This window comes from Colossoma macropomum, unplaced genomic scaffold, assembly GCF_904425465.1.
Source record: "Colossoma macropomum unplaced genomic scaffold, Colossoma_macropomum, whole genome shotgun sequence".
Classification (NCBI taxonomy): domain Eukaryota; kingdom Metazoa; phylum Chordata; class Actinopteri; order Characiformes; family Serrasalmidae; genus Colossoma; species Colossoma macropomum.
This window is the reverse complement of record NW_023494795.1, coordinates 15,892,052-15,916,854: the sequence shown is the minus strand read 5'-3', so window position 1 is coordinate 15,916,854 and position 24,803 is coordinate 15,892,052. Positions and strand designations below refer to the sequence as shown.

Here is a 24,803-nt window from a genome sequence, read left to right as displayed (position 1 = left end):
TATTATATGCACTGGACAAATATTTAGAGGTGATTGATATTTTAAAATCTGTTGCACTCTGGATGAACACAACTTTCAGGTGATGCTCGGATGCTAAAATGTCTGCATTTTACTGCATTTGTAACCCTACAGACAGCATTTTGGCCACTGAAGTTCAGACAAAAAGCAAAAAAATGATATGTTTCGGTATTGGCAACAGCGCATATGTACATTAAAAATACCGGATATCGGCATTTGCCCAAATTTTCCCATATTGGTACATCCCTACTAGATCATCCTGCGCAGCCTATGGAACATAGAAAAATTAGCCAGCATTCCCAAGATCTTTTCCAGCACTTTACAATTAGGCTACAAGAATGTCTCGGCTACAGGGACACTTAAGCCAGTGCTACAAAGGGCACTGCTGATATGGTCAGATCTTTATGGAAGATGATGTGTGTTTCTCTGAGTCTCCACACACACACACACACACACACACACACACACACACACACACACACACACACACACAGTAGTTCTGTTTAGGACAGATATGATAAATTAACAAAGTTATCACTGGCAAAGAAAAAAAAACAAAAAAATAAAGCAACTTATGGTGCATCAACATCTCCAAAGTAAGACTATAATACAAAGGCAAACAAAATGTACAAAAAGCACAGCCCACAGTTTGCTTTCCCACAGCTTTGAGTGCTCAAAACAAAGTCTTCATCTCCTGAACTCAGTTCTGATGCCTTTCAAGAGTGATACTGACATCACTCTCTCATCCAGGCCCAACTCATGGTCAGACTAGAGTGCAACATCACAACGTACTTCATTACACAGAGCTACATCATCATTCACTCATTCATTCACTCGCTATATGCACAAGCAGTTACTTTCACATACAAAAATGCCAAACCCAGTAAAAGGTATTCTGGCTTTTAGCAGCTGTGAACCCCACTGACCAGCAGGTCTTCTTGTGAATGACCTGCAAAGACACTTTACTCCTCTAACTCCCCACCCCTTTTCTTGTTTCATCTGTACAGTGCACTTTAAATGAGACAGGAAGAAACTCCTATAAATTACACAGAAGCAAGAACAAAAACATTAAATGATACAAAACTAAAAAAATTGTGGCAACAACAAAAAAGTAAGGCATGCAGCTGATATTGGTGTTCTGCTTTGTTGTTTATATATGTATGTATATATGTATTCCGTAGATCCCCATACCCCAAGTAATATTTTATAGTAAGTTTTATAATCCTTGATTCAAAATGTGTCTAACCATCTAAAGGAATAGAAAAGAAAAAGAACGAAAGAAAGACAGACACTTAGCTGCCAAAGTAAGAGTGTATGTGCACTGGAATGATGGGCATCGTTACAGGACTAAGCAACAGCATCATTAAAGAGGCAGGTATTTACAGACCAGTCTGGATCATGCAAGCGCTCACAGCAGTCCTCTGCACAGCCAAAAGAAAAGCAAAACAATGACGCTCACATGACAAACACCACTGGAGTGCCCCCAAACGCATCTCAACGCATAAAAGACAAAAATAAATACAAAAACAAATAAAATTAATAGAAATTTACAGTACATACACAAATCATCCACAGAATTTTTTTTCTGCAGAAGGAAAAAAAAATACTGTGTCTTAAAATACTATAGTATGATACAAAACGTGCTGTAAAATGTCTATTGGCGTCTAGGCTGCTGCTGAACTGTAAAACTGAGCTTTCTACATTGTCAGCACAGATGGAAATGGAGACACAGAGTGATAATAGCCTAGGAAAATCAGTTAAGGCTTTGCAGTAAACATCTGATTTGTTGACGCTGGCACTACCTGCCTTTCTCTCTCCCTCGATTGTTTTTCGTTGGTTTTCTTTTCCCATTTTTGGTAGCGTGATGTGATTCGAGTAGCTAAAGCCAGTATGAACACAGAAACATGCAGCGGGACACGCACAGGCACACGCTTACAAAAACATGGGTATGACCCAACATACACACAACCACACACTCACAATCAACTGTTCGAGTATTCAGGCCTTTAACCCCTTGTCTCTTGGTTTTAAGGTTACTTGGCAGCAGTACGTACATCATGTTGTGGTCACGCACCCCTCTCCCCACTCCACGGGTGCTGGATCATATTCGGGTATCGAGGGACAGGTGAAAGACAGGTGAATGGAGGTGGAGTGGTCAGTACTCTGTGATGGGGGCCAGCTCAGGGCTCAGGTTAACAGTGATGTTCTTATACAGACTACTTAAAGAGATTTCCGGAGAATACTGCAGATTATTCAGGCCGTCCAGATGCTGCCTTTCTTTAGAATACCTTAGCAACTTATACCTGAGAGAGAGAGAGAGAGAGAGAGAGAGAGAGAGAGAACACGTACACGTCAGCATCTTCTGTGCATACAGGATGAGAAGCTGTATGTAGAGTATTGCACTCACTACTGCAAATAATGTGTGTCAACAGTGGGTCGGTGCACTGAAGGTTACACATGCTTAAACATAGGAAGGTACACAATTTCAGTTTAAGCTTAAAGCAAATTAAGCCTAAAACAAATAGACTGTCATTTACAGGACTTGAAGCAAGGAAAATTTCTGTGCCTTGAACGTCTTTGGGGGTTAGGAGAAAAAAATGGAGGGAAGTGGGATGGGTTCACAGAATGAATAAATAAACAAACTGAATAGGAACATACTTACTAACAAAACTGAAACAAACAAACACAATAACAAATAGTACAATAACAAGCTGTGCAAGACAAACAATGTATGGTAATTAGTCCAAACACGACTTTCAAAGCCATAAAGAAAATCCAATACGCCTGTCCTTCAAACTTATCATCGCTTGCTCCCCTGTGGGTCTCTAAACAGCATGTGCAGCATACTGTTTTCAAATGACTGCCAAATTAGTCTAAAATATTGCAACGATATGAAAGCAAATAGCCTAATAATTGCAGAGCTTTCTTAAAGTAGAGCAGTCATGTGCATTATCAAGCTGACACTTAGCTGAGCCACAGTATGCACAAAGATTTTTGTAATTATGTAGGTCTACTTCATTAGTACAATAGAGTTCTTTATGACTACATACATACATACATACATACATACACTTGCCAAAATACACAAGAATATTCCACAGACATATAATTAAACAGTAAGCCATTGAGAGGTCGCGTGTTACTGCAATTTTATCACTGGGAAGGCAGTTCACGATGGGGAGCATGAGGAGCATTTCGTCGAATATTTGGTCATCATTGTATTTACCATCATGTCATGAACTTTTAAACTTTGTTACATAATAATGAGCACATCATAACGTACTACTGTTTAATGCAACAACCTTCACCCTAAGTACTTTTTGGTCACTAAATTACCACCCTGAGGCTTATTTAGCACCAAGCTAACGGCGCCCCTTTTTATCCCCCCACTGGGATTGAATCTCACATGGCTCCCTACTCCCTACATCGTGCACTACATAGGAATTTAAATAGTGGCTCCTACGGCCTAACAGTTTTTCACAGCACTGTATTTAAGGCGGATCTGACTGAAACACAGGTATGAATCATATAAGCCATTCAGGTGATATTCTTAACGTTTTTATATTGACTTTTACAGTGAATCATATCATAAGTACTTTAATTCACGCCTGTAATATTATTGATGGAGTTGTTTAGCCTGTTAGCTAGCTGCCCAGCCTGGTACTAGCTAAGAAAATAAGTTGTCAGCTCCTCAGTGGTCCACGTGAGCAGCATTAGCACGTGACGTGACGCAGTAATACAGAATTCAGTTGTTGTGAGGCGGTCACAGGTGTGCTTATATCAAGTATTTTAGGACCAGAACTCTCTGTTTTGTAATTACACATTTTTTAACCTAAAATGATCCCGGCTTCCCGCCAGAATTATCGCACTATGCCAGAGAACTTAAAGCCATGTATTAATTCATTATCCATTTCTTCAGCTCCCACAACAATCGCTAGTTCTACATATTATGAGGTTCGCAGAAAATAACATGAAACTTTATATTTTGGTTGTGCAAGACACACAAAATGTGTTTGAGAAAAAGAGCAAGCAGACAAATGCAATGTAGCAAACACAAATAAGAAAACTAACCTTCCAAGAAACTGCACTTCTCCTCTGTGGTGATGTGGAATTGATTTGTATTTGCCAATCTCCCCCTCAGGCCTGGTCACATTAAATCCGGCAAAGTGTACCCTGGAAAGTACAGAGTAAAATTCCATATCACACAGTGACGAAACAATGGGAACATGTGTACACTGTATGAACATGAGAACACCCAGTATTATGTATTTCTTTATTTTTTTAAACTAATGAGACCAATGAACCTGGTATGAGGTCTAATTTAAATCTGCCAGAGAAGTTACGTCACATGTGTGTCCCCACTGGCAACAGAAAAATCATTTTACAAATTTCAGCATGTAGAACCACAGATTTGTGTGCTGCTGTGTTGTCCATTACTGTATAAAAGATGCATGACGTTTCCTTTATTGTTTTGAAGCACCATACTTCTGAGCGTATGAGCTCATTTAGAGCACAGCTTGGATCAGTGAGCAATTATTATTGATTTAAATCAGAGTAACAATAAAGTGCAACAACTGTCGCACTTAAGCCTTATTCAAGCTGGATTAGTCTGTACCAGAGAAGGATGGGTAATATAATTTGTGCATGATTTAACTGGCCAATTCACATGGAATAAAGTATCTGTGTAATTTCCTCAAATAGCTTGGATCACCGTGTGGACGTTTATGTCAGAATTATAAGACAAGTGCCACACTTCCAAACAAATAACATGCTGAACATACTGAACTGTGTCACAAATATTCTTAAAACTATTTTTGTTGACTGGTCAAAGTGCTGTGAAAGTGAAACTTACTAAAGCCGGCTAACAAGACAGAAAATGTATTACATTTCATTTTCAGTCACCCTGTAATTTGACCATCACCAAAAATGTGGATTTCATTCTTCTCATGAACTTGAGGATTACACATTTGGTTCAAATCAAACTCCATTTCAGCTCTTAGCCTTGTCTTCACAAAAAAATTTTCTGTGACATCATTTCGAACAGGACTACATTACTGAGAGAGCTCAGTAAATTACAGAAGGCAAGTCACTCTGGAATTATTATCCAGAAATAATTATTACTTATCACACTTGGAAAAACTACAGACATTGCAGAATTTGTGATCTTGGGTTTGTGTGAATTGCTCCGCCATGAAAATCCATTTCAAGTATTTTCATTTTCCACCTTAAAGCAGTTCCAGACTGTAGACATTTAAACTGCTTTTCTACCTTCTGAAAATAGCTATGTAGGACTGCTGCAAGTTGTAGAGGATATCCGTTTATGATGCCGCACGAGATTTGGATAAACTACATTGTGTTGGATAAACATTTGTAAAAAACTAAACTAAAGGATCGGACCTGGACTGGGCTTATTTTAACTGAAACTGATTCATTAAAATTTGCCTGAATGTTTAATGAATTTAATAGCTCTAATAGGACAGAATAAGACATTTTATGACCTAAAATTTTTCAATTCTACTTTAACACTTGAGACTTTAAGAATTTGCAGGAAATCTGCAAACATACACAATGAGCCAATGTACGGCATTCTTGGAAATCAAACTTGGGTCCGGTGACTGATAGTGGCTTGTGGGCCTCTGTGCTTTTAATCACACGCACCTGTTCCAGAGGTCATCGTCCTCCCCTCCCCAGCCCCAGAATGCATTGGGAAAGCCGTTGATCTTGCGGAACTGCTCCACCGTAAGTCCACTCACTCCTCCAAAGAACTCATTGTAGGGCAGGCTGAAAACAGACACAAACACATTTTTTCATGCCATCAGACAAAGTTTGAGTCCGTACCTAACCACAACAAGAGTAAAAATGACAGCTTTGCCATCAGGTATCACCTTAAAGTGCCAGGCAACAGAGCAAGTTCACTACAGCACAGAATTATGGACTCATTCAGTACTAAAAGGGAATAATACCATCACCACTCGAGACAACATACTAACTGAGTAAGCTTAACTGAACCACGCAGGGCTTTCTCTACCATATCAACTGCTATAGACAGGCTTGATGATACACACTACACACAAACACAAAGTGTATCCTTACATCCTGAAAGATCTGCAGGGTTCTAAGTGGAAGAACAATGTCTATACTTCTAAGTAATTATTCACTGAGGCACACAGCACCACTGCTTCATACAGAAGACAATACGGAATGTGCGCTAAAGAGGCTCATTTTAGCTCATCACCTTGCCTACAAAACTGTCAGAATGCAGCTGAACTGCTCCTACGGTTTAAAAGCTCAACCTCCTGCTGCAAAGAAACTATAACAGTACAATTCTAAATGCATGAACGAGAAAGGAGGAAAAAAAAAAAAAGGCATGAAATGTGATGAATGAATACAGCGCAGGAACAATTTCCTCTAACGTACTTACATGTACATATACTTGTCGAGCTTTGTAGCGAAGTGCCGAGGCATCTGCCCACAACCATAATAATTTCGGTCATTTTCAGGTATATGATCGACATCGTGGAACACCACACAGTCCCAGTCCAGGTCTTTCATTGCCTCCTTGAAGCCCACATTAAACAGCATGGCGCGGTTAAATGGCTGTGTACCTGCCTGAAAACAAACACAGCATCCAGGCTATTATCTGACCTTTTACGACAGGCTGCAAAACATAAAATAACACCAAGGGTTAAAGAGGGGTTCGCAAACAATCACACAAAAAATAACAGACTGTTTTTGGCCCACAAAGCTATGTAAGCATTATTAGTTGATAAAACAGGAAAATGCAGAACATGAGTTCTTTATCAGCTGTTTCACAGACAGTGCGCAAACACACCAGCAGAGGACACCAAAAGCCAACGCAGCAGAGGGCACCACCTCCCAAAACGAAATTCCATACTGCTGGCTGTGTGCTGCTATGTATGATAGTGTGCGAGACTGTCTGCATGTTTGTGGGAATACCTGTTCAATGACATAAAATGCAAACTGCAAGCGCTGGCGCTGCAGCATAGGAGCGAGGTGCTGAAACAGGATGGGGAGATGTTCATGACGATTCCTAAAGGGGATAAGAATTGCCACCTGATCGAAAGAAAGAGATAGAAACAGGGAGGAGAAAGAAAGAAGAGAAATACAGAAAGAAATGAATTCATTCCCTGACATCTAAGGATGTGACCTAGAAGTATCAGAGCTCCATGCAGGGACACTAAATTTTATGAACAAGAATACTGATAAGAGAATAATCTCCCCATTATTCCCACTGTGTTCCTCTAAAGATGTTAATTTTGAACAGAACAAACCTTAAATGTTAAAGCCATCATAAACAGACACACACCTTCCAGCGTGGTTTGCAGTCTTCAGGTCTCCAGTGACCCCCAGACTGAATGCCCAGCTGTCCAAGGCTCAGTTCAACCTCCTCCATAGGAACCTCAGTCATGTTTATTTCCATAAGACCCTCTGCAGAGGCAGAACACAGCAAGGCACAATACACATCAACTTTCTCCAAAATAACAGATAGCAGGACAAAGTTTTTTTGTGCTGTGAAAAGCAGAATGAATACAAACACATTGGGAGTTTAACTACGATCAACTGTACCATCTCTAGAACAGGACTTAAAAGCACAATAAAACTTTTATTGTACAGAATATAATTGGCAGTTTATGGCCAAGAGAAAAAAAGGCTGAAAATTTGCTGAAAAAAAGTAAGAGAATGCATAGTGTCCAATTTTAAAATTTAACCAAAGATTTCTGTTGGATGAAACCATGTGGTATTACATTTTTATAATTTTATAACTTAATAATTTCTATTATTTAGCAAGCTGTTTAAAATGAAATTAGTCCTCTAGTATTCTATCAGTTCTCTTTCCCAACATGGCAATTATAGCCTTTGAAGCATCTTCAGTATCATATTATTTCAAAAGCATAAATCAAATTACATATAAAAGAAGCCTTCCTTTCCATTTCAGGTTTTCAGGTGTGTCAGGAATTTCAGTTTTGGTCAATAATTTTTATTTTAAAATTAGAGAAGTGCAATTAGTGCACATGTGCCTGAATCAGGTTCACAATATTGGCCTCTCTGATAATATATGCAAAAGACCACAAGTATTAGCATCTACTGCTCAGTTGTTCCACTCTGGAGTAACTGGTGCATCAAGAACTCCTGGTTAAGTCAGAGCTCACGTCACACTGAGCCACCACAGATGTCCCAATGATTGTCCTGGCATCTGAGAATCATGTTTGTCTGAATCTTACATTATCTTTAACTGTCACATGCATTTGAAGTCTTAAACTATGGAGTAAATATCACATGTGTGTTCAGGACAAGTGATTGTGAGCAGGCCCCAGGATCCTGAAAACCCTTTTAAGGAAGTCTGTCATTAGATAAGTGGGTCATAATCACTAAACAATCAGCTGTTGGCATGACTACGAAACTCATATGAAGATTTTCCCACACTGCAGTGTATCGCCAACCTCCATTTAGGATAAATGAGGGAAAACTGAGAGGCTGTGCAAACAGACTGTCTCTCCCCTTCCCAGGCTCTCACGGGAAGACCTCAAACTGCTGAAACTCACTCATAGAAGGTAATCGCTCAGGACAGGGCAGATTCTGAGCGTAAGTGAAGTTCTCGGGGAGGTATGTAGTCGGCTGAACAAGATATTCACTGGAGTTATTCCCATCTGGATAATCTGCATACCGAAAAACCACACAAAGAGATAACATTTTCAAGCTTGTATTTCCAATCGCTTAGCCTCATAGCAGCTTTTATGTATTAGTGTAAACTCTCACCTGTGCCATTGAGCGTGCTGTTCTTATTGGTGTACGATCTGATCATCTGACCAAACGTCCGCACGTTGTCCCGTAACATCATACCCTGAGCCTGCACCATGAAGAAGTATGTGTTGGCTGAAAGCAGAACCAGAGAACAAGCTTAAACAGGGATGAAACACTACGACATACTGTATTGTATAAAATTGTTTCACAGTGCATCACACTATTGTGGAAAATCTAAGGTAACAGACTATTTTAAGGCTTTAATAATGAGTGTATTTAGTAGTTGCAAAAACAACAGATTTTAAAAAGCTCTGCCTAATGTTATTTTAATAAACATGAACAGACAACACGTAGGGTGGTTCTGCCTTTTCTGGCAGTGCATCATCCAGAATAGCGCCTGTGTGTTTTCTCTTCAGCTGCTCGTGCATCGCGCGAGTGCTGCTGTGGTATGCCACTGAAACTTTTCACAGGGTGCAAACCAACTTGTTGTTTTGTGCCAATCTAAAGTACTCCAATACTTTCGACATCTTGGGTCTTTGGAAATCTTTATAAACCTCTTTCGTAACTGAGTCGAAAGCTGCAGCCGAATATAGCAGACCAAATGACTAGAGCCAAAGACTACTAACTCTTACATGCAGCAGTTACACATCGTTATTTAGGAAAAACATTTGTTATTTGAACAATATTTTAACAATATTTGAACAGTTTTAGAAATGAAAAAGGTCAATTTATTAAAAAAAACATACAATTAAAATGATGCACTGGTTTAAAATTCATCAAAATTATTTGATTCTGACTCATCATGGCAGCCCTAACCCTTAGTATCGTGTAGTTGTATCTAGAGCTGGGCGATATGGCCAAAAATCTTATCACGATGAAAAATTTCATATCAGTCAATATCGATACATATAGCAATAAATGTCAAATCATTATTCTTTCAAGTTTGAAGGCAACTTCAAAGTGAACCCACTTCTTTCATTCACTTTTGTTGCTTGGGAATGCACTAATACTAAAATAAGTCTGAAGTTGTATGGAGCAGACGTGATTTAATGCTGCTAAAGCTTGTTAGGATGTTACGAAAGAGCAGAGTTCGCTCTGGGACAGTACAGTTACGCCACTTATCCCGTCACTCACACTTGGTCACAGGAGAACAGATCACTGATCGCTCCACTCAGACAGGGAACATATAACTCCACGTTTCAGATGTTGCTAAAAGTGCATCTGGCGACTCATTTCCCTTGTCCCCCCACTCTATAGTCATGTCGAAAAACACTGAAGTGGTGACTGCAGAGTAGCATCGCTTTCTTGCAGTAGAACGTAGAAAGCTGATGCTAGAACATGGAAGTGTGAGAATGCTCTATTATACTGAATATTTCCTATAGTTCTATCGAGGAAAGTTATATCGTGATAATTATCATTATCATTTTATCGCCCAGCCCTAGTTGTACTCCTAAATTTAAGTACAGAACCTACCATTTCTCAGAGAAAACAGGATGTGTCTGGGCATCAACACTGCCCAATCAAGCTGCCTATGCTATTCTCTGGTTCTACTGATGTGAGTCACAACGGTGGGACTCCTTGTGCTCAAGACAAGGCATGCCAACATCTATTATCTAAAAATCTAAAAAGCTGTTCATTTCACTTTCACATGCTGCCAACTATGAACTCATAGGCCTGATATCGGGAAGGCTTTCACTTCTTTTCACACAATTGATTAAACAAAATAGCCTGTTATTTTGTGGTGCCTCTCCTTCCAGACTCTCATTCAGTTGATCCCTGGACACTAAGCAAAGCTATCAGCCATTTAGAGAAGTACAACTGAAACCTTGCCTGACTGCAGCAACGACTGAACAGAACTACGGCTGAACTTTCACACAACATGGGCTACGCGCTTAAAACAGATCTTCCCAGTGCTCAGCTTTCAGGGCCTCTCAACCTCAACAGACTGGTTTTTAAGCCACTTGCCACAGCAGACAAGCACAAGTCATCTCAGCTCTTGTGTTGTTGGTAAATTGTGCAACAACCTGATTATGATTTGTCATCGCATTTTTTTTCAATGCAAACGTGAACGCAGCATTAATCCAGTTAAATCATTAATATCTACAATATGCTCAGAACAGGGATGTGTATTGGTACTTGAGCATGGCATGAATACTCTGGTAACCACTAGAGACGACTCGAAAGTTGAGCTGCTGCTCGGGTATTTGTTACATTTCTTGACAGGAACATGGAGGAAATATAGTGACTAACAATCATGTTAAATGCTTATTTTATGTTTTAACAAGACTGTGAAATGTGGAGAGTTTGCTCATTTTTGTGAGTGACAATGTACATTACACTCTGCTATCCCGAAACAGTGTGTCTTAACGTGAGCGCATTGCCAAGGATGCGGCGTTAAGAACATGACAAAGAAGCGTATTTACATGCACTCAATAATCTGATCACTGCAGAAAATCAGATATTGTCAGTAATCCGTTCAACGCGTTTACATGCACTTGGGTAAACAGATAACAGGTAAACTCCTGGTCTTCACGAGTCAGACAGTAATCAGATTTCTGACCAGCCAAACAAACACAAAGAAGACGTTGTACGTAAATGTAATGTAAAACTCAAACTTAATTAAATTCTTAATTTCAAGCATGTAGCTGGATTCAGTGTCGCTTCAAAAGTATTTTTCTTGTCAGCTCACAGGTGCCGTGTTAAACGCGGGACAGCAGTCTATTTTCGCACATTTGCAGACTGAGAAAAACAGAAATCAGAGTAACACATGCACTGAAAAGACTAATTACTGAGCTAAAATCAAGCTCTCTTCATTGGATTTTTATGCCTTAATCTAATGTAGGAAATTGAAGTATACTGTTTACATGACAGCTTGAACAGTCAAACAACTGCCAAAACCCGGATTAATAAGTGCATGTAAACGCAATCACTGAAAATATATATTTTTTCTAACATGTTGATGTTGGTATATTGTCTACTGAGAAGAAAAGACCATGTGTAAAATGAAGTAATCTCCATCAGCATCTAGCGTTTAACCGTTCAGCTCAGTAACAAACGATTACCCCTGAACAAGAAAACCTATGAAGTTCCCCTTAACTACATTTTCAAATGTATTTGCATGCGACAAATTTCCTGTGCAACATGAATGCAGTCACCAAAAAAGGAAAGCTTACAGCCCCACATTAAATTTAAGCCAAAGTTTGTTTTCCATCCCTCGAATAGCCGATTATCCCTTCACTGACCCTTAAGAGTACTCAAGTATCAAATTACTTGGAATACACATATCTACAGGATCCTTATAGGCGGAGGTGGTGCCACCTTGATCACGCATATGTGCACCTGTACCGTGCACTCAACTGGCTCAAGAAAACCCCTTTTTTACAAGCAGTTTATTTTAGATGTTCTAATAACAAAGTAATTATTTTAATTTTTATTATTTTATATTAGTTTTTCATAACTCACAGAGTATTTTTTTTGTACAAGTGCTACCCAGAGCTGTAACTAGGATTTTTAAAAATGGTGAGGTCTTTTTTGCAGAAAAGTGACCCACAAAGCAGTTACTTAAGTAACTGCCAAATTTGTATTACAACATTGTCAGTTTCTCCTTTACATTTTTAACCAAATGCTCCTTTTTTATCCATCCATAATTGTCATGTACTTTTCCCATCCCTCCAGTCTCGCTATCCTGTTTCATTTTATTTAAGTGATCATTTAACTATTTATTTACACTATTTACTATTTATTTATTTTCAGGTGAAAATACATACTGAAACCTATATATGCTTACTCAGTTGACTGCATTTTATTTATCTCTCTCTGTCTCTCGGTTTCTGTGCCTCTCTCTTTTGCTCTTTTCCCTCTCTGTCCTCACAAATTAGGCATATGTTAAAATATTTTATAAAAGATCTGTCTCTGCCAAACCCCGGCTAATGGGAAAGAGGATACGCATACAGCTAACTAGACAAAATACAGCCAAATGTATGTCATGTGGGTTGCATTTTACAACCATAATCTGTTAATTACCCTCATAAACTCTCACATTATTATAGCCATGTTGTATGCTAGCCTATAGTATGTGTGCCGTATACCTGTAACATTACAACTCAAGAAATCAAAGTTGCTCTGGGTAGCATTAGCGTAGCGTCTCATACAGTGAGAGATAAACACAGCGGTCAGTTCAGTCTACAGCCAAACCACTGTTGTTCTGAGGTCGGCTGGGATCCAGTCACTGCTGATTGTGTAGTCTCGTCTACCTCAGTAGGACCTTTGTGTCCTCATTGCTAGTTATGGCCATCCTTTTACTGCTGCTCCAGTTCTGGCAGCACCCTGTCTGATGCACTGTGCTGATTACGGTACAGCACCCCAACATGGCAAAACGCCACTGAGTGCATTGCCTGTTAGAAAACAGTGTCTTCCATGAAGATACCTGTTAGAGGTTTGTTGAGAGATGGAGGTGGCATGAATATTTTACAGAGGCAAAAATGTAAATAAAAACAAAATGGAATGCCGTGCAAATCATTTAACTTCTATATTTAATTGAAAATAGTACAAAGACAACATTTCAAATGTTAAAACTGAGAAATTGTTTTTTGAAAAATATATGACCATTTTGAATTTGATGACAACAACCAACAAAAGGTTGGTAAAGTTGTGTAATGCTAAAAGAAAAACCTAGTGGTTAAGTGGAAACAGGTTAGTAACATAACTGGGTATAAAAAAAGCATCCCAGAGAGGTGGAGTCTTTCAGAAGTAAAGATGAGGAGGGGTTCACCACTCTGTGAAAGACTGCACAATCAAACAGCACAACAATTCAAGAATAACGGTTCTCAACATAAAATAGCAAAGAACTTTTGCTTTTCATCATCTACGGTAAAAAATAACATTAAAAGATTCAGAGAATCTGGAGAAATCTCTGTATGCTAGGGAAAAGGCCAAAAACCAGTATTTACTGGCCATGATCTTTAAGGCCTCAGGCAGCACTGCATTAAAAACAGACAGGGTTCTGTAGCGGAAATCACTGCATGGGCTCAGGAACACTGCTGAAAACCACTGTCTGTGAAAAGTTTGTCGCTGCATCCACAAATGCAAGTTAAAACAATAAAACGCAAAGAAGAAATCAATTATAAACAGGACCCAGAAATGCTGCCACCTTCTCTGGGCCCGAGCTCATTTAAAATGGACTAAGGGAAAGTGGAAAAATGTCCTGTGGTCCAACAAATCAAAATTTGTTTTTGAAAAATCCAACAAATGAGCCCCCGAACTGTTGAGCAGCTGAAATCCTATATCAAGCAAGAATGAGAAAACATTTCACTTTCAAAACTACAGCACTGTCTCCTCAGTTCCTAAAAGCTTACAGAAAAAAAGGTGATGAAACACAGTGGCAAACATGCCCCCCATCCCAACTTTTTTGGAACGTGTTGTTGGCATCAAATTCAGAATGGGCATATATTTAAAAACAAAAAAAAGTTGTTTCAACATTTTATATGTTGTCTGAAGTATTTTCCATTAAAAAAATGGTTTACATGATTTGCATTTCATTGCATTCAATAACTCTACACAGTGTCCCAACTTTTTTGGAAAAGGGGTTGTAATTTAACATGTTACAATAAAATATTGTCACACTGCCCACCCATAGTTAAACCCCTAGAACTCTGGTTATGACTTAAAGAGGTCTTTTATGAATCCTTTCAAGAAACGGTGCAAAAGTGGCAGACAAATCACTCCACGGTTTGGTTATAATGTGTCACACTATGGGTACAAGTTGAAAACAAATCCCATTATATGCCACTCACAAAACCAATAAAATGCTTTCTACTTATTTTAACGAAAGAAAGACAATCTTCTTGAGTTTCTCAGGATCCCACTACTATCCTGAAGTAGAAACTAATCAGGTCACTGAACCTCCATGTGCTTAAAAAGATCAGAATCACTCACACAGTTCACACCTCACAGGCATAATTTCCAAAGCTCATTTCTCAGGAGAAAATTCCACGGAAGCTTAGGACTTTTTCCACATAGCCATATACATAGAACTGTTTGAGATAAACACCATAGCCATATACATAGAACTGTTTGAGATAAACACAATTATTTTCTACACTTAGGTTTCACAAACATGGTTACATCACAACAAACAAATGGTTTTTTATCCACTGGGTTGAAGCAGAGGTAAACAACAGAAAAAAAAAATTACTGAGACACATCATGGGTCTTATGAAAACAAGAAAAGTTCTAACTGCTGACTTGGTGCTATAACACCTTTAGAGGGCAGTGGTCAGTAATGTTTGTTTATTGGAGCTCAAGCTGTGTATCAAGTGAATTGGGAGCTTCTAAGCATTGATGGTCAGGAAACAAGAAAGCTAATCAACCAATTTGGCCACTTCAGACTTGTACTTTAATAGATGCACACAATTACCAAAAAAGAAAATTAAACTGTTAATCACAACTATTTAGACGGCAAATAATTGTCAGCTAAAATCTAATGACCGTGGCAGGTCTACATGCATAAACTAGTCTATCCTGTCCATGATTTCAAAGAAGACCTTTTGAACCATCATATCCAATGCACAGTTTTCCAGCATCATCATAAAGAGTTTAAGTTGCTTTGCACAAATCATCTGATAAGTCCAAAAAGTGACTCATGCATGCCGTTGTTTGCAGTCTCAGACATTCAGCGTTGCATTTGTATAGTTAGCATGCTGCAAAGCATTTAAGCCCACACAGTGCACACAACTGAAAACCACAGAAACCGTGCATTATCTTCACATTGTAAATGCACTGAACAACACATGACAGAATAAATACATTCCTCTGTGATACGGAATCATAACTACGCTCACAAATCTACAACTGTCTGTCTGTCACATAGCTCTACTGCTGCAGCCTGACATTATGACATGTATACATACATACGACATGTAACATACATAGCAGAGAAAAGCCACATCTATAGCTGTAACTTTTGCAACAGGGCATCATTCTGGTATTCGGTCATGCCAAGAAATGAATGGCCATAACTGCTGATATCAGGGAGGGGCGATGCAGTAGCCCAATTTCAGTAAAAGATGGTGCAAAAAAGGGTAGCAACCGTGTTTTATGTAGTAAACACAACCTAGTAGAGTTTAGTTAGTCTGGGATTCAGCTAGCAATATCACTTTACTGAGAGATAGAATTTAAATGATGGCAGAAGGAACATGTTTAGAAAGTGGCACAAGAGCAGACAGATACTACTCTTTTGAGGAAGACAGTCTTTTAAAAGCTGAAACTGCATGGCAAGGAAGCACAAACCTTAAGAGAAAGTAGTTAAAAACTACTTGGCTTTAAAAGTTCTTGCAAGAGCCAAGGGCTTTGTCTTGGAATTCATAATGCTGATTTTTAGGTCATGATTTTTCTCAGCAATAAAGCACAAGCATGAACACAACAGTGTGGGGAGTAATTAAAGAGCATGTATGTGTACATATGTACATAACAGGCTAGGAATAACACAACCTTTTGGCTTGAACTCCCAGATTTTTTCTTCTTACAATAAGAATAGCAAAAATATGTATGGAGGACTCTAGAGGCCTAATTTATTACAGTTATTTGGGTAATTTATTCCACACATTAGAATAAGCTAAAGGTTTTAAGCGATTTTGCCTGGTCAGTATTTATTCTGTCACTGAAACAGAAATTTCCTTTATAGGATTCTGCATTCATAGTATCTTTTGTTTAATAATGAGAAACCTGTTTTGCAAACATGTTAAGATGCAAGATATTTTATCCAACTGTTCAAAAAAAAATGTCTGAGACTTCTTATACACTAAGCAAAATGCTTAACTTGATTTTAAACCTTGTCAATACGCTCACTTATTTTGCTTACCAAAAAAAAGAGAGAGAGAGATCATGCCATCAGGACAGACTTGATTTGCAGAGACCAATGCTTCCAATGGGACAAGTGCATCCAAACTATGCCAGCAAAGTGTCCCCCAAAAATATAACAGAGTCACCAGACATTCTCACTACAGGGGTCAAGCATTCCGACTACACCGTCCTCTTGGTGTGCACCACACATGCACACTCCCACTTGTGGAGAATATGGTGAACAATGGTTCATCTGACCATTTCACTCCCCCCTACATCTCTGTAGACCAGTGTCCATGACTTTTACACCACTGAACTCTCAAATGTGCATTTATCTTTGTAATGAAGACTTTATGCACTGCAATCCAACTACAGTATCCCTCTCTACGTCCTTGCTGAGACAGTCTGATCAAGTCTATGGAGTTCAGAAGTGCGGGGCAGGGGGTGACATGGGACTGAACAATACATTGTCTATACCAACAGTGATTTTGCTTTTCAGTTTCAGTGATATTTTTAAGAATATACCTGATAGGTAACAACCACTACATCAATGATATAATGCCCATAGAACTGTGTAGTTTCCATCACCAAGCACAGTGTTCTAATTCTATATTGTTCAATCCATTTTGCACCATTTACTCATGGCATCCACGATGACAGGTAATCGCTGTGTATAACATTTATGATAAACTACATCACAATAAAGTTTCAGAGCATGTTGTAAATACAGACAGTACTTAAACACTGAAACAACTGCATGTTTTATCACAGAAGAGCATAAGTAGCCATGTTTAACTGGATTTAGTACAGTGCAGTATGTGAAAAAAAATTATTCCCAATTTGACAGTATTTTTCTGAATGAGCCTCCACGGTTTCTTTTTTGGCTGTTCAAACACACCAAATATCAAAAAACAAAAATATCATGACACATATGGTGTAACGAGAACATACTGGGAGGTATCATGATATAATATCATATCGCCTACTCCTAATGAGCTGCCAGTTTATTATTTAATTCTGCCTTGTACTTACACTCACTGACTCTTACCAGGTAAACCTACCTTAGAGGTGCACTGTGTAGGTTTAAAATTACTGAATGTATTTATAATCTGCTGCTACACAATTTATCAGAGCCACTATACTTCATCAATCAATGGAAAATGGAAAGAAACCATGATGGGACCACAACTGAGCAGATATTATGTGAGTGGTGGACCATTCTCGACAGCCAAGACAGCGATATGGTAGTGGCCTTCTAAGAAATTAACTTGTTTTGGCAACTGAACTCTGAAATGTTGCCATTTTTAGTTCTGTACGGAAAATGTATCGTACTACTCTGCAGAAATTACAATTCATATTGTTTTGTGAAATTCGTGTATTGGTACACAGGAGATTATAGCATCAACACCACTCAATCTATAAATACTGTGCAAGTGAAAGAGACTGCAGCAGCCTGAAAACATGCTGAGGTAGCCAGTCAACGTAGCACAATGAAGCAAACGTGCTGTCCATACATTTTACATGGTTTAATACACATATTAATGCTTTCTCTGCCTCAGTGCTCCTGAATTCAAATCATAATGAAAACTAGCTGATGCAGGGAAACACTGAACTGAACTGTGCAGAGCTACACAGAACTGCAGCCTTAGAGAAGACATTATATCACTCTGGACAATACTCGTTGCTATCAACGTGCTTAGCTGCTAGTTATTATTTATACTTGAGATATCATTATATTGTCGTGCCCCTAACACCAGGCCCGGAACAATAATATAAGTACTTTTTTACGGATGTACAACAACGGATAAATGAATGAATTTCTCAAAAAAGTACAGGCCTGAAGTCAATACAACGCGTTTCAGTCGAAACAAACCGAGCCCAGTATCTACGAGATTCAATCTTTCCAGCTAATGTAAGATAAGTGGCTTAGTACAAATCTAAGCATCTCGAAATGCTTAATCTTGGCCAGCTGCACATCATTTAAAGGGCTCTGGTTAGCTCGTTAGTGCTTTACAAAGCTGATTAACCATGTAGCTAACTTAGCCAGTGCTAGGCAAAACATTAACCGAGCAATTTAACCAAGACAGCTCATCCGCTACGTAAAATATGTAAACACTACACTGCTTTTCATATCAGTAACGTAACACTGAGTGATAACTACGCTACACACAACAGAAGACAAACGTATGCAAATACCACTTGGCCAGAATGAATGAAATCCGATTAGCCAGCCTTATCTAGCCAGCTAGCTCAAGTGTAACCAAGCTAGAACTAACGTTAGCCAATTGGTGTTTGGCCGGTGTGCAACTTAGCCTAAATTTCACTGAAACTGTGTACAAAAAGAAACCAAGTTATCCTATTTTTACATACCTGCAAGCACATAATGTAGTAGGAGTTAAGCACTTACCTATTCCAGGGGCCACATAAATGAAGTACAGACAGGTCGTAGACATGGAGAAGAAAAAAATGAAGGCCAAGAAGGAGCGGTTCGACAACCGCAACAGCCGCCTCGAATTGAACATTTCTTTGCGCTGAGCAGTTGCTACTAGCTAACCGTCAGGTCCATAAAATATTAAGCTCCTTCCTTTCGACAGAAAATAAAAAATGTTTCCCCCCCCAGTAATCAAGGCTCTGCTAAAGTCCGCATCGTTGTAGCCTGTGGTGGGCCAGCAGTGAAGAGGGAGGGATGCGGCGAAAAAGCTAAGCTAGCTCGGTTAAGCGACCCGTCCTGCTGAAGTCAAGAAATTTCCAGATTGAAAGAAAAAAGCAGGCCCAGCGCTGCTGCCGCTGCTGTATCAAGCAGCGCCAAGCCGCGCACACGGCAGACGCTGCATTTTGGATTTTATAAAGCTAAAATTAAAGAGTAACATGTATTCATAGCCGCAGCTGATCATGCAACATGTTTGATACGGACTTGGTCAGAAGGAGGAATTGAAACGATGAGGATGTTAATCTACCGCCTCCTCCCACTTACTCAGCCTCACTGAGCTGCGCCCACTCTCACTCTCAATCTCAACCCCGCTCAGTCGGAGGAGCAGCCCTGTCCCGACACTCAGGTATTACGGGTGACATTCAAGACACTACCACGGACAAAAATAACAACGGAGCTGAAAACTATGGCCCAAGGGAAAAATACGAAGCCCCTTCAGTTTCATTTCTGCTGGCGCTGCAGACATCGCTGGCCAGTTTCCGGTAGGTGTAACCGGCTAGCGAAACTTCCAAGATGGCGGTCAGAAAAAAATGTGTCATGGGTCATTGATAAATAAAACATTTTCCAAAATAAAGGTTTGAATGAACCATGTGATGAATTCTCTGAAAAGTAGGCTAATATAACAAGAAAAAAAAACTTTTTGTGAACAATATAAATAAAAAGAAAGTGGAGCTGTTAAAATACATCAAATAACTAACCCAAATAAAACTACAAAAGCAAAAACAAATGTAATAAAACACACAGAATAAACACACAGTTAGCTAACAAAAGTCTGAGTATAAAAGGTCTTAGTTTTGCTTTCAAAAGAAAATACAGTGGTGGCAGATCACCGGACCTCAGGCAGTTTGTTCCACAGAGCAGGACCGTGACGGCTAAAACACTTTGACCTATGTTGGGTCTGACTCTGAGCAGGACTAAAAGACCAGTGCTGGAGGACTTAAGAGTTCTGTCAAAGCTTTGTATACAAGTAAAAGTGTTTCTTTTCTAAATGTGATAATATTTTGTCATTCACACCTTTATCCCACTGTAACAATATGTTACTAAACTCACTAAACTATCCCAGTAAACAAAGAACGTCTGTGGACATCCAAAATGTGTTTAAAAATAGTCGGTCAGTCGGGGACATGTTATGAACGTCAATAGACGTCCAAAATCCATTTAAAAAAGTCAGTCCATTGGTGACCTGTTAATAACGTCCATAGACGTCCAAAATCAGTTTCAAAAAGTCAGTCCATTGGTGACCCGTTAATAACGTCAATAGACGTCCAAAATCCGTTTCAAAAAGTCAGTCCATTGGTGACCTGTTTTTAACGTCCATAGACGTCCAAAATCCATTTCAAAAAGTCAGTCCATTGGTGACCCGCTAATAACGTCAATAGACGTCCAAAATCAGTTTCAAAAAGTCAGTCCATTGGTGACCTGTTAATAACGTCAATGGACGTTTCACTATAACCCAAAAATAATGATAACAATCATGATAATAACAATACCAGTACCACTGCTTCTAGCCTACTGCTACTAGTACAACTACAACAACCACTACTACTACTACTACTACTACTACTAATAATAATAATAATAATAATAATAGTAATAATAATAGTAATAGTAAGAAGAAGAAGAAACAACAAAAAGAAAGCTGTATTCCAGTCCAGAGATATTATGTTATGTTTCTTTTCTCAAAGATACCAAATGTTAAATATAGATTGGCTTACTGTTATGTTAGATGTTGATTGCTGAAGCTTGATAATATTTCACTTGTCTTTATGGTGTAAAGAACATGCCATATGACGTCACATGGAGTGTGGTTGTCATTATTTAACATGGTGCCATCAGCTTTTCTATATTTCCTGGACTTTTTTCAAATTTAAATGCAAGTGCTAAATGGTGTTTGTAATTGCATATCTCATAGCAGTGTGCATTATTTAAGACACAATTCGAATTTGAATGCAAACCTATTTGCGTTTTTATTTATTGTATTGTATAATAGCTGGAAACTTTTAATATAGAAAAGCAGCGTTTTTGACCATTCATTTTCATTATCTTAATACGGTCTGACTCTGACATAAAAAACGCCCATTTTATTGTATTTCGTCATCATGGCCCTTCAGCTCTGCCAAAATGAATATTTTCAATCCTGTTTGCAACTGCATTTCCACTGTCAGCAAGGCAGTCCTGTCATTTAAGCGCTGTGGGTTTGTTGGATGTATCAAGCGGGTTAAAGAAGCCGCGATATCCATCTGAACGGACACCGATCACTGCCCCTATGGAAGGTCCTCGTCTGAGAAAGTCCTCAGCGAGCCGCCGACAGCACACAGCGCTACTGTCCACATTGGTCCAGGTGAGTAAACGTTAGCTGGCCGTTTTAGGTGGACCTTTTGCCATATACGAGTCACTAAGCTTACAAAGATTTTTTTAAACATTAGCTAGTATTATTGTTTGTTTTTGAATAGAGGGTACATGTTAGCCAGCTAGCTAGCTAGTTAGTATTTGATACAGGTGCTGAAGCCGTCCTGCTAAGGTTAGCTAGTGCTGAACAGTCGTGCTAACTACGGGAAACATAGCGGTCGGTTGGGCACGTCATTAACGCAGATTTAAAGATTTGTCTGTATTGGCTGAATATAGCGAATTAAAACCTTATTAACGAAGGTAGCGGTCATTTTATTTCCCTTAATTCAGTGTGATTGATGGTGAAGGTCCTGATAAAAGCTAAGATCGCTAGCTAACGCTATTGATTCATCACGACAACACGCGTTTTCTGACATTAGCTGTTTCTGTTGTTGCCCTGTATAAGTATTTGCTAATAACTTATTAGAAACACCACATAATCATTCTAGTAAAACGCTAACGTGAATAGCAACTGTATATTGTGAATGCAGCGCTCCATATAGCGTCTACGTCGGCGTTCATCTTGGATTTTTGCGCGGGCTCATTTGTAAAAGTTAGCCGTTAGCTATATTGAGCTACATTAGCTATATTCATCTAAGCTTGTAGTCACATACATGAATAGCTCGAGGCTCATTTTAAAACTGCCAGGAGCATATTTTTACTTTGAAATGAACTACCACAATTAATGATTATTTTACACTATTTGAAAGTAGTTAGCTTATGCAGCTACGTAATTTGAGTAGCTAACGCTAGCTAGCTAGCTAGCATATTTTTTAAACAGCTGCAGAAGCTACAGCTGTGTTTCTAGATGTTGGTGGAGAGTGGAAACACACTCAATATGACATACTGTGGGCTATAAAAGTGAACAAAACGTCATCACAGAGTAAGTGCCATGGGTGACCTCTCTGTCTCAGGAGTAAGATTGCTGAGCTAGAATAGTTTTTTATGGAAATGACAGTCATAATTACTGATCCAACATCAGTCCTGTGCAGCCTTTGTGTTGCCTAAAATGGCCATAGTGGTGAGGTTTTGTTCATTTCTATAGTTCAAGGTAAGTCTTTCTGTGTCCTACACTACACTGACAAGTCTGCTGACTCTAATGGAGACCTAGATGAGGTTTGAGAGGGTTGAGAGAAGTTTTAGGGATGTATTTATGGAAAAACATCTGGGTTAATATTGTCTTCTAGTGTTTGAGCAATGTTACACATAACACCAATACTAAACTAAAGAAGCAGAATCATTAATTGTAGTCATTTCAGTCAAATTTGATAGTGGAATTTGTAAGGCATATAAAAAAGTCAAATAATAATACTGAGCTTTATAGCTGCATTCTGTTCTATTTACTACCCAGTTCGTTCTTTGGACTGTGCTTTGTTCTTTTAACAAATAAACACTGACCAAAATAAGAGAGAGGCTTTTCAGTTCCCAGCAGTCTAGTACAGAGTTTAGAAATCTCATGGGTCTTAGGAGAATATATAAAATTAGAGACAGTATATAAAATTAGAGACAAGCTCAAGCCCTTTGCATTTAAAAGAACATATCACAACATCACTACTTCGCAGTTGTTTAGAAGCCCACTGAAATAAACATTTAAAAATAACTAAAAAATAGATTTGTAATTATCAGTTGCCTCCTTATTGGCTACATTGCAGACAGGAAAATATGTATATTATATGGAAACATATTTCAGATTTGAAAGGTTTAAATATATGTGAATTAAAAGCTGTCAAAGGCCTTGTGGCATTGTGACTATTAATTGATAAGTAAGACTAAATAAGTAATAAGTATGATGTTAGAATGTCTTTCACCGTCCACAGATCTGTCTGTTTTTGTCAAGAGATTTTAATGCTTTGTGTGTGCATTAATTGTAACAGTCTTGTTTGTGTTTTATGTTAGCTGCAGTTCTGAAGTGGAACAACAAAGCCACAGCTCATGAGATGGATTCTGCTGCGGCCGATCACCTCAAGCATGCCCCCTGCAGAGCTTTAAACTTTTTTTTTTCTTTTCTTGTTTGACTTCTCAGAAACTAAAATGCAAGATTTTGTCTTGTTAAATAATCACCTTGATTTCCTTTACATTAAAACATTGAAAATCATGTACAATACTGACACAGCTTATGGTTCAAAGGTTTGAAAATTCTTTCTGAATTGATGCATAGGATCTTTGTCTTAGTCCTAAGGAAGTTCATGGTCCAGTTTTATGTTCCACAAATGAAATTAATAATAACTACACGTTTTCAATAAAGTTTCCATTTAACAAAGTTTGTTTTATGTTTACATTGGAATCAAAATTGTTAGTTAACTACAGGAAGTTTTTTTGCATGGGGAAAAGGTTCTTCACATTGACAGATAATGCGTTGTATATGGTTCTATATAGAAAAATTCATTCTATATAGCACCAAAAAAGGTTGTTCTATTGTACAGTGTATTAAGCATGAAATGGTTCTATATAGGATTCATGCTAAAGTGTTATCTTTTTTTGAGAGTGTACTAGTGGAAATTAATTTTGGATGACTTTTCAATGCCTTTTAATTTATAATTTATAATTTTTTCCAAGGCCTTAGAACACCTTAAAATGACATTTTTACTGTGACTTTTTGGTCGTCTTTTCAACAGTTAAGCTTGAACGTCTTTTCAACTTTCATTTTCAACCATAAGAAAGCTTAAATTAAACAGCAGTTATGCACGTGATTTCAACGTTAAATCAGCGGCCTTTAAATGACGTCTTTAATGTGACTATTTTGGCCGTTATTTCAACGGCTAAGTTTAGACGTCTTTTCAACTTTCATTTTCAACCATAAGAAAACGTAAATTAAACAGCAGTTATGTACGTGATTTCAACGTTAAATCAACGGCCTTAAAATGACGTCTTTAATGTGACTATTTTGGCCGTTTTTTCAACGGCTAAGTTTAGACGTCTTTTCAACTTTCATTTTGAACCTTTTAGCTGAAATCAAATGATATATGCATATGGACATATGGACTAAAGAAGAATTCTAATCATGAGGAGCCGTGTGAGTCTGACATGCCCCCTCCAACTCAGACCTCACCTAGTGCACACAAGCACACTAGCAAAACCTTGGAGC

General features: G+C 38.5%; 1 protein-coding gene and 1 long non-coding RNA gene across 2 annotated transcripts; one reads left to right on the top strand and one right to left on the bottom strand.

The window, feature by feature from the left end:
- Positions 1-1,568: 1,568 nt before the first annotated feature.
- On the bottom strand, positions 1,569-19,806 carry b4galt6 (UDP-Gal:betaGlcNAc beta 1,4- galactosyltransferase, polypeptide 6). Its single transcript, XM_036581627.1, has 9 exons — positions 19,028-19,806; positions 8,797-8,913; positions 8,583-8,696; positions 7,346-7,467; positions 6,976-7,092; positions 6,440-6,627; positions 5,677-5,799; positions 4,090-4,191; positions 1,569-2,321 (listed from the first exon to the last, which is right to left on the bottom strand). Exons 1-9 carry the CDS (start codon positions 19,140-19,142, stop codon positions 2,174-2,176), a joined length of 1,146 nt encoding a protein of 381 aa, XP_036437520.1. The 5' UTR covers positions 19,143-19,806; the 3' UTR covers positions 1,569-2,173.
- LOC118815483 lies at positions 19,699-23,978 on the top strand. The gene is made up of 2 exons (XR_005007808.1): positions 19,699-19,812; positions 23,615-23,978. It is a non-coding gene; the product is annotated as an uncharacterized LOC118815483 (long non-coding RNA).
- Positions 23,979-24,803: the final 825 nt, after the last annotated feature.